The 12196-nt window shown below is 26.6% G+C and overlaps 1 protein-coding gene across 1 annotated transcript; it reads right to left on the bottom strand.

Annotated features, from left to right (window-relative positions):
* On the bottom strand, positions 1–4659 carry LOC113560616 (late secretory pathway protein AVL9 homolog). Its single transcript, XM_026966602.1, has 10 exons — positions 4239–4659; positions 3589–3795; positions 3298–3532; positions 3047–3236; positions 2705–2981; positions 2506–2640; positions 2217–2439; positions 1929–2100; positions 636–724; positions 1–534 (listed from the first exon to the last, which is right to left on the bottom strand). The coding sequence occupies exons 1-10, from the start codon at positions 4299–4301 to the stop codon at positions 425–427; spliced, it is 1701 nt and encodes a 566-aa protein (XP_026822403.1). The 5' UTR covers positions 4302–4659; the 3' UTR covers positions 1–424.
* Positions 4660–12196: the final 7537 nt, after the last annotated feature.

Below are 12196 nucleotides of genomic sequence, written 5' to 3'. Positions count from 1 at the left end.
TGTCCAGTTATTCTAGAATATTTTATATAATGTAAAGTATACATGTGTAAAGCTATTTAAAAATAGACCTAGAGTATAATTATTTGAATTTGGTAATCAGTAATAGACCTTTTTAAATAAACACAAGTATCAATGTAAACACTGAGAAAGGAAATAAACAGAAATGTATAACATACTATATATACACTGTTGGTACTGAGTCTTTTAAAAGATAGACTATAAGGACTTATAATTTATAGCAAACCCGCTCTAGGTCCATAGTTGTCAATGTCAAATATAAATAGATTTAAAATAATTTACTTAACCTAAATAAAGATTTAATCATACAATAATACAAAAAATAAAATAAAATATAAAATGGTATAACTGAAAAAATTCAGAAGAAACAGTAGATGAATACTCTTTTAAAGTATAAAATTCAGGGTTAGACATCCTGAATAACAGGTGTATTTTTCTCATCTTCTAGATCTTGAGTTGTAGTTAAGTTACTCCACCAATTGGTTACTGCACCCTTAGCTTGTGAAATAGCACCTCCTATTAAAAATAAATATAATGTTATTATTAAAAAAAAAATAAAAACAAGGATGATTAATATAATTATAATATTATTTATTTCCTTAACATGTATTACATACCAACAACTTTACCCGTGGATGCAACTGCTCTACTTGTATTTTGGACTGCTTGATTTAACTTTCGACCACTTCTACTGCTTTGCATTGTGCTATTGAACATAATACATTTCTTACCTTAATTATAATTTATTACTTAGCTTATACATATAATTTAATAATATTATTTTTAGTTATTTAGCTTACAGATGATATAATATATTTTTCACTCTCAGCCAAAAATTGAGTGTATTTTATTATCAGTGACAATTAATAACTATTAACTTATAAATACAAATTGTATTTTATTTTAGAATATTTACGGGCTGAGCTGTTTTGTACATAATAAATTGTACTGCTTACAATACAAAAAAATCAGTTTTTTAATGATATATATTTTTTAAATTATCTATTAACTAATATTAAGTTTTATTTTAAACGTATTACTTATTGCAAAATGTTGAAGCTTGTAAGACAAGATATGGAATAAGCTTTACATTAGATAATTTTATAATCTCTATTTACAGCTTATTTAACTTTTTTCTACTATCCTCTAACCAGTCTAATCTAATTCTGATTTTATACTATCAAAATTTAAAATCTTTTATGCATAAGGTAAACTTTGTAAAATTATCTACAGTTAGAAAAATTTTCATCAATTTTGATATAGAACTAATTTGAAAATATTAAAAATAATTAAAATGAATAATGATTTAAGACTCCTATTAGTGCTATTATTATAATTTAATTTTTTAGTTAGTAATATCATAGCTAAAACTAATCAAATAAGAAGGAACATACTTCAGTTAAAAAGGATAGTTATAAAACTTATTTTAAAAGTTATCAAAATGTTTATATACCTATTTTTTATTTTTTTAGTTTTTACAATACAATATTTCTTAAACATTTATTACATTACTAACTTATATTTTTAATTTAATATTCCTAACTTTGAAACTATGTATTATTTTTAGGCTAGAGCCTGTAATCTATTTTGATGTAAAAAAATTACATTTTAAATATAATATATATTGTTAATTAGTTTAAGTATTTAAAGCTTAGATGGGTATAGTATTGAACTAAATTTTTGTAGGATATCATTGTAAAACTACCTTTAAAGTATTTTTAAAAGTATACGTAGTAGTGTACCCTGAAAAATAAAAACTTAAAAAAATAATTTTTTTTTTCAAAATTTGTATTATAGTAAATCTTAAATTAGTTTATACATAGATTTTGAATTAATAATGAATGTTTTTTGAGAAAAGTATCAATCAATATATATCTAAAAATTTAGTTTGTATTGAACCATTTACATACTGTGATATTCTTAGTCTCATATCAGCTACAGACAATTGACCAGCAAATGGATGACAAGGTTCAAGTGCCATAATTGCTTGGTGTTCTTGGTTTAACCAAATTTGGTAATTTTTTGTTTGTTGCCAAGCAGATATAAAAGATGGATTAAAGTGGTTTAATTCGGGTGCTCCTTCTATTATAAACATTAAATACATTTCATATTTTAATAGTTATGGTACTTATAAATTATTTCAAAGCTAGTTGTTAGAAAACAAGAATATAATAATTAAGTATTAAAATGCTACTGACCACTTAACAGTGATGTTCTTAATAAGGATAACAAATAAGCCTTAAACTGTGCTCTTATCCATTCATCTCCACCTTCCCATCCAACTCCATCCAGAAATACATCTTCTTTTTCTGGTTGGACAACATGTCTAACTAGATAATCAGCAAAACGAAGATCTTCTGTAGTTAAATGTAAATGTCGTTTAAGTTCAATATTTTCTATTTCTACTTTTCCTTCATCAATCTAAAATGCAATTATTTTATGAATACAATACATTATTAGTTAATTTAAAAAATAAATATACTTTACCTCTACAATGACATCAGCTAAATTTTTCTTTTGCTTGAACAATATATTTGATGCCCCGATTACATATCCTCGAACACTTGGATCTGTTAATATATCCATGTATGATAGGCAAGAATATGGTTGACATAAATTACCCTAATATAATTAATACTTTGAAATTATTATCTTTCTTGGAAAATATTGAATTATTCATACGAACATTATCAAAAATAGACATTGGAACTCCACAGTCTTCAGAATTGATTTGGGCGATACTAATCATATTATACTGTACAGCAGCTTCATCCAACGAATCAATACTAGGATCTTTAGGAATGTTTGAAACAAAGGTATTGTTAGGAACTAAGTCTTCATCAACAACTTCATTTGATTTTTGACTAACTATGCTATGATCATTATTTTCTGCTTCTGGACTTATATTTGAAACATTAACTTCACACTTGTTTTCAATAGAGGGTTGAGTAGAACTAGTAAGGCTAAGAAAAATCATATATTTTGTAATAATTGTCAATTTTATGAATGATTATAAATATTTAGTTACCTAATATTGGCAGATTTATTGAGCCCATTTTCAATTAATCCAGGGTGAAGAGATAATAAGGTCAATATTGTAGAACAGAGTGGACGAACAGGAGAGTAAAAAAATAGTACTTTATTTTCTAACAACATTAGCTTAAATAGCAACAATACTTTATGTCTAAACCTTGTCACAAGTTCAACTGCAGATAAACCTGTAAAAAAATTATAATCTAGTAATAAGTAGTTAATAAAAGTCAAAAAACAAATACGAACCAACAAATAGATGAGGACTGGTGCTAATATTGTCTATACTAGATAAACAGGCATTAAGATGGTGATAAGTGTCATGTAGGAGTGATATTTTACTGAAATCACCCTCTTCAAAATAGGCATGTGTAATTAGAGACATTTTAACTTGAATATGTCCATATAATGGTAATGTACTAAGTACACATACTGATTTTTGGATTGTACTTCTTGTCATATCAGGAGTTCGGTTAATAATTTTCTTTAAAAATAAAAATACTTTAAGCAACTCAATAGTCAAAATTATTTGTTATTTACTTCTAATGGTATTTGTCTGTAACATGAAATCCCATAAATTGTTTCATTCGGATCTTGCTGACTCGGTAGATGAAAGTATGCAGTGTCTTCATCAAAGTTGTGTGAACCATCAGGTAATGCTAAATATGGCAAATGCTTCCAAGCTGCCGGACATTCAGCAGAAACACCAGTGGTATCTTCAATAAATGGCGGATAAGCATATTCTACCTAAACATAAAAATTAATTAATATCTGAATCAATTTTTTTTAACAAATTATATAAATTTACTTTGAATGATATTTGTTCTGTATTTATTTTATTTATATACCTAACCTTTACCTATACATACACATATATACATTGAGCTACTCAATTTTGTTTAAAATATGCAATTATTTAATTTTGGCAGAAGCCAACATCTTTTATCTTTTAATATTAATAAAATAGCTTTGTAGAAAATATTAACAGAATTATAACATTGTACACATTAAGTATAAAACATACTACCTACATATTATTATATTGCATAAGTACTTATTTAGTCATATACATATTGTTTAGACAAATCAGCATAAAGACAAAACTATTAAATCTAGCAAAATTTGGACATACTGTTGAATATTTAAGACAAAACCATTATTACCATGAGTGGGTAGTCATTGAAACATACCTGACATCCTTTTTTATGATGGAATCCAACCACCAAAACGTGTAGAATTGGATTTTCTGTCATGACGATGAACGCAGTACAATACTAGTTCGCGAGTGTAAACATATTGATCGCAGTGTGTACATACGATGTACTTATTTGATACAATTTATTTACAACTCTTTGGACGGATTCGTCATTTGTGGTTGGACATTCGTATCGTTATTTGTTTTGAGTTCTATCTTACGTTTATTTTGACAGGAACGTAGTACAGTGGATGTGCGGTCCCTTCAACGTGAGTAACGTCTAATTTTGAACGACTGACGTTGACCCACCGACAACACGTAGAACAATTTGTTTTCGTACCTAATGCTGCGAATTTTTGTGTTTTGTCGTCGATCGATGATAACAATTAATATTGTCACTGAAAGAGCGGAACGGTATTATCGATTTGATAAGGACATATTGATAACAAAAGAAAAAACCCATACTACGTACTACATAGACCCATAGTAAATAAATTGTGGGTTTCTGCGCACGCGCTTGGCACTTCTCGCATTTGAAGCGCGTATATAATCGAACTGTGATGGGATTCCAAATCAGTGCCCAAAAATGGAATAAAGTACTGAGATCTCTTAAATATTTTAAGCGTACCATGCGTTTAACACTTATACACTAGTACTTAAATAATTTATGTTAACCTAATCTCCAGTCGTTGACCACTGTATTTTTTATAACACGAACATTGATTAAGTAATGACATCAGACATACATATAATTAATAATTACACTGTTTTGAATAAAAAAAAATATAGTATATCAGTATATGCAAGTGCTTATATTAATATATTAAAACAAATGGTCGAAATGAAAAATTATAAATGAGTTTAATTATAAGGTTTTCAATTAGCGTTTTAACATTAGAAGTGTTAAGAGTATTCTATAGTGACTATACTCGTAATGACGTGATTCTTAATCGATGTGTCACTAAAAAAATTTTGCTTTTTTTTTTTGGACTTAAATGTTATTTATAATAATCGTTAGACATATACCTCATGATTTAAGTGTGTTGCTATTTAATTAAATTAAATTTAGGATTTCGAGAACCACTGCCATAATAAATTGTAATATTATAGTATGTAATACGATGGAAGTAGGAAGAGATTTATAAAACAAAGGCAAAACAAATATAGTTTTGAAGGGAAGGCATTGTTTTATGTTCAGAATGCTTATCACTTTTAGAAATTATTGCTACTATTTTAATAGTTCACAAAATGCTTATGATTTTTCTGGAATTTTGACTAAATTTAAAATTCTGTGTATGAATGAGTAATCGTTTTTCATAATACAAATGTTTTCTATTTAATATTTATTACGATTCAGCTGATTTAAAAATGTATAATTCATTATTAAAATCGTATTATTATTTATTATGCATTATTTATTATAGTATCTATAAATAGATATAAATATACAATTATTATCATCATAGTAGGTATATACTTCTAATTTTCGTTTGCATGTGAAACTATCTACATCATGGTAATTAGGTACTAATCATAATTACAAAAGAATACCGAAAAAGCAATTAATTTTAAAATTTAGAAAAAACCCGTATATCTACCATTTGTGTAAGATGATATAATAGTATCTTATTTGTTATTTTAAAAAGAATAAAAAAACTACAAATTACAATTTGGTTTCTGAGCTTTTTACTGCTTATGTAAAGTCTGCAGTGCCATAAATTGTATTACATATAACGGACAACGGTCTGTCGGTCTACTATGTATATTTCCCCACTGCACCATACTCAATTCGTCTTACGCTAATACATATACACTTAAATTAACATATAGGCTATACGCCTATACATACACTCATACATAATAATATATATTACTGTAAAAGTACGAATACTGGCGAAACCTCGGATTTTACCTATAAATCTTAGTTTTCACCGACTGATGTCGGAAAGTTATTATTTAAGTACATTACAATATTTACAGGTGAACTGGGTGAACTGAAGGTACCCGCACCTACAAATTACATATTACTGGCTGTGGCGTTACAAGTTGTAGATGGAAAATTTTATCACTTGGATACAAAAGCGAGAACATTTCATTCCCCTAACTTATATTTCACTTAGAAGCAATAATTTTAGATAATGAAATTGGTATTCCTTCTTCAAGTGATAAACTCTTTGACTGTTGGATATGATAAGGTGTGTCAGGTGTGCGCGTGTCTGAAAAAAATGTAATACAAATCAATTTAATAGTCTATCAAAAAATGTATTGCACAATTCGAGATGTTAGTATTACAGTAGTCTGCATAAATAAATAATCATTTTTGATATACAAATATAGCTACCTAAATACTTAATATATAATAATAATTCAAATTGTTTAATAATATATAATAAATAATGATATAATATATATAAACTAGCTGCCCGAACTTCCTCCGGAAGAAATTATTTTTTTATAGTTTAATTTAAAAACTTAAGACTATTTTTTGTATAACTACATATTGTAGTTATTATTGTTATTGCTAATTTCTGAAAAGTATATATCCTACATTTTGAATTTAACCATTGGAGTGGTAAATTTTATTCTTTTTACTATAGAATAGAGATATGGTAGAAAAAAAATGTAACAATAAATTATTTGTTCAATGAATAATATATATTTCTAATGGAAAAATGCAAGTTCAAACAAATAAATAATTATTAATAATAATAACAATAATAAATAAAGAAACAAATATTTTTATATATAATAATTATTATTATGAGAGGAAATGATAAGGTCAGATATGTTCAAAATCGGTTTCCTTCGTCTCAAAAATTATAGTAGATTCTTATATATATAGATTTGTGAAATATAATATATAGTTATAATGAACATATATGTATCTAAAATTCTAAAATACTAGTAAATAATACTTTACGTAATTTTGAAGTTAATGTTTAAAATTGTAATTATATTACAAATACAAAGTAAGGAAACAAAATATCACACAATTGGTAAACAATTTCGTACTTTTACTAAAATTGACTGTTTATCTTAAGTCTTAACAGTTAACATATACCAAATGTCCAAATCTCATTTATAAAAGTCCAAACTACAAAAATTAATTGATGTAATTATAAATTTATTATAAAACTATAATATATTTTACATTGCCATTTGTTGACACGTATATTGATGTCGTTATTATTATTTTTACTTTAATTTGTATTGTTATACCTTATTCTTGCCGATATTTGTCCGATCGATGTTTAATTATATTATAGTATGTCCATTTACGTGTCATTGTGACCGTCTCCTCACTTAAATAAATTGTTTATAGATATACAAGATAATTAAATCTTAATATAAAAAAAATAACAAATTACACCTATACAGTCCACTAAATACCATTTAAATAATAAAATTAAATAATGACTTAATAATAAACATAGTCCATTAATGATATTTATCAATTTTTAAATGATTATGGTGCTTATTAAATAAGCTTTTTAAATTTAAAAAACAGAAGGTGCAGCACCCTGAGTGAAAAACATGTCTAAGCCCCCTAAAAGCCTAAAAAATAAATTTTGCCGATGTGCGTATAATTTTACGAATATATATATAATATTAAGTGTAATGTAAAAACATAAAACAGCCGTATAATATCTATTTTCAGTATACTAGGTGTCTAGGTGCTGTAGAAACATTGCGGTACACTCTTAAATCTGTTTGCTGCTGCAGTAGGTGTAATGCTTTTCGGACGTGGCATACGAGTAAAACGTATGACGCGGAAACACGTTGCTATATTTATTATATATTTATTTTACTGTAGGGTCCAAACACCACAAAGTTTACTACTATTTGTAGTTTATGTTTGTGCCGCCAGCGAATGTAAGACCGGACACGGCGCGCGTGGTCGTCTACACACGTATGATACAAACACACACACACACATATGACATATACAAGGATTTTAAGGTATACCACGCGATAATGACCGTAAAGTCAGTATCTATGTGCCTTCGGAGATTCGGCAGCGAGCACGATACTTACTACTTTATGTCTTCATACCCTCCTCCATTAGGAAGATGACGATTTTCAACGAGGTATTAAATATGTTGGTTGAACATTTAAAATAACCGGAATCATCGTGAATAGCTTGGGTATATAACATGGTATTGCAACAGTAGGAGAAAGGATGTTCCAGGACAGTAATTCAGTTGTGTTAGTGTGTGCAAATGTTGGGGAAGGGGTCAATTTGAAAAATCACTCATATTACCTACCAACATCATAATATGATACCTAATCGTGATGCGTTTGTAGTGTGTATCTATTATCAAAGCCGTATCTAGGGAGAGCGAACTGGGGCATTTGCTCCGGAAGTCTTTATCGGAGGGCGCCAAATTACCAAATAATACGTAAATACCTATATTAACATTTATAGGCATAATAGAGATTAGGTAAGAGAAAGCGCTAATATTATACTTTACCCCAGGTAGAAAATAAACTATAGATTCCCAATAGCCTATTATAATATTATAACTCAATATAAGTAAGCCTAATAACTAGAATCACAAATAACAAGGATTTATGGTTTTCTAACTAAGTACAAAATTATTAGGAATTTATTATACACCTACATAAAGGTATACAATTATTCAATCAACTACCTGTGTATATTAAATTGATTGAGAATAACATTAAATTTAAAGTAATTTTAAAATATATGCGATCATTTAACTAATATTTTATTATTATAATTACTAATTATTGTTATAAGAGTTGTTAATTATTTAGTAGTATGGCTTGATGTAATTATATATTATATTATTGCTATGATAAACATATGTAAAATTTAATAAATAATAATTAGATTATGATCTCCCTACTCTCATCACCAGCTTACTTACATGCAGAGAGTAGGTATCAACTTGTAAATATAAATGTAAATATTGCGTGTTGTGTAGTTGAACTTCAATAAATAAATAAAAAAATAAATGTAAAACCAATACAATAATTCTCCGCTCAGAATCTAAAAAGTTTAAGTAAATAATTTTAATTAATGATACAATAAATTACGGCTTTCATTGCAGTGGACGGTTGTTTATAATTTAAAAAATAATTATGTTTTGAAATTTCTTTGTTTATAGATTTCGATTTTCATCATAATATTGAATAATAACGATTTTTGATGCCAACAAGGCATCAAATAAAACTTTACGTATTTTGTACCCAATTACTGTAACGTCTGTAGCCTATGTAGACAATTATTTTAATTCAAATATTAATAGGTAATATATAATCCATGAAAATCGTTGAAAAAATTGTTATGATCTTTTCTTTTCTTCTTCTTTAATTAAATCACAGTTGACTGGCCGTTACTTCCAAGCTCAATACAGCTCCTCAAGCGCCTCTACTTCAGAAATTTTAAAACTTAATACTGGCGTTCTTCAACCACAAGATGGTATTTTATTTCTCCTACTTTTCAAAGTTTTTACTATTGACCAGTCTATCACTTCGCAGCTAATTATTGTGGCGGTCGACGAATTATCTACCAAACTGTTACATCATGTCAACTCACAACCCTTAGAATATAAGCTTATTGCATATATTTTAGTGTATAGATTGTTTATTTAAAATAAAAAAAATATTATCTTATCACTCCTGATAACGAATCGTATTTAGTTTTGACTACTTCCTACTGGCTATTCACAACTATATTATACACATTGATGATTGGTCGATTGGTGTACCATCATCCATCAATGTCAATATTTCTAAATTCTAAAGTAAATTGCCTATTAGTCTGCCAAAATTATTTTGATTCAAAAATTTATTTATTTATAGTTTATATTATAAATAAGTACACGATTCATAAAATTTGTTGAATTGACAATGCATTTAAAATTAATTTTATTATTGTCTACACTCTATATTATTATATTATAGGTACCTACCAATAAACTTATAACTATTAATGTACATTAATAGGTGTAGTCCTTATAAATGATATTAAATGTAAGGTGATCGATAGTAATGAGTAATGACAAATGAGACTTTATCAAGCCAATAATTTAATAACTTATATAAGCTATGGTAATTTGTAAATCGTATGCATTTGTATTGCTACTATATATTATTTGAAAGGATCACGGGTCATGGATGGATAATAGTGATTAATGGGATGTACATACTCTCAATATTTTATAAAATATAATAAAGATCCATGCTTTGATTGGCGTTCAACATTTCAAACAAAAATTGAAAATAATCATATTTATATAAACATTTTTACGCGACCTCACTATCCGGTCTACAGTTCTATCTATTGCACTATTTTATAGCAAAAATATTGTTATTTTTTATTACATTAAATTGTACAAAATAATTTATAAATACATTTTAATACATACGGGGTAAATAAAATTAATATAATTACTATTTATGTTTATAAATTTATACTAACCCGTTTATATAAGGGCTTGAATCAAAATAATTAATTAATCGCAAAAAACTGTGACGCTATATAATATATTTTATAGAAATACAAACCAAATTATATCATTATTGAATATGATATAATATAATAATAAAATGTATGGGATTGTGGAAGTCTACGTTATCGCCAATTTTATTTACCGGTAGTTGCTATTTTATCAATAGGTATCGCAGAACGAATTGGTTGTATTATAGAGTGGGGTGCCGCCGCGGCCAAAATTCTTAAGATTGCAGTTAAGTGCCTAAGTGTGTATATCAGTTGACAATGTTAACACTTTTTTGTAAAATCCTTTTACGTATTTTGAATGCTACGAAGTCTTCAAAGATTGTAGACTCATACTCTAAGTCTAAGTAATATTATGCTGATAGAAAAGTATTTTGAATAGTAATTTTTTCTATGTTTTATTGGAAACAGATTTCTGAAAATAGTATCAATCAGCGAGCATTACGGCATAATAAAAGAGCGTTTTATAAATATTAATTTGCATATAATTTAGAAAAAATCTATTTCTAACAAAACATAGTAAAATTATTACCCTAAAAACAGTGTATTACTATTATGAGTCCGCGATCATTAATGACTTTGTAGCACTTGAAATACGATCACATAATTTTTGATTAAGAATTACAGGTATGGTGTCGTCTTAGTATATAAGAGTATAATTCTCGTAATCATAGTACATATAGAACCTATGTCCTATAGACTATAAGGTATTTATCAATAGTTATTGAGTATAGGCAAGCTGATAGAGGAGGTAATGACGAGGCAAAAAATTAAGAAATTTAAGGATGTTGTAAAAGATTAGCCTCTCAAAATCCTCAAAAACTCTTTAAATTTAATATTATTGGTTCAAAATCAAAATTTTAATTAATTAAAATTATAGTATATAATTATATATTTTCTGAATTAAAAAAATATCAAAAAATATTTGAATGACTGATATTATTATATGATTGAAAATTGTAGTGGAAGTATAATAACAAGAAGATTGAAAATCCATGCACCATACTTAGTCGATTTTTTATAGTTCATACATTAAACATTCAAGGTATTAAAAATCCCTTTTTAATAATTATTGGATAATCTTATAATTTATAAGCTATCAAATTAATAGAAATAATTGTGAATAATAATTATTAATTAATAATTATATTGACAAATCAAATTATTTGTAAAAAATTGTGTGGTAAGAATCTTTTTTTTGTAAATTTATACTTTAATTTAAAATTATTTGTTTATCTGTTTATTTTTAACACACAATAAAATATATGTTAAGGATGTCACATACCAGTATGACACATACCATGTATTATATCATTCATTAGATGCACAACTATACGTAATATAGAGTTTCGTTACCGTAAATTATAAAATTAATAATATAAAATAATAAGTAATAACCAATAGATAATCATATTATAATAAATTATTATTTTATATTGAATTTCAATAGACGGAAATAATCAAATTGG

The sequence above is a fragment of the Rhopalosiphum maidis genome, chromosome 4 (genome assembly GCF_003676215.2).
Source record: "Rhopalosiphum maidis isolate BTI-1 chromosome 4, ASM367621v3, whole genome shotgun sequence".
Taxonomy (NCBI): domain Eukaryota; kingdom Metazoa; phylum Arthropoda; class Insecta; order Hemiptera; family Aphididae; genus Rhopalosiphum; species Rhopalosiphum maidis.
Note: the sequence above shows the minus strand (reverse complement) of the source record. Positions and strands in the feature narration are given on the sequence as shown.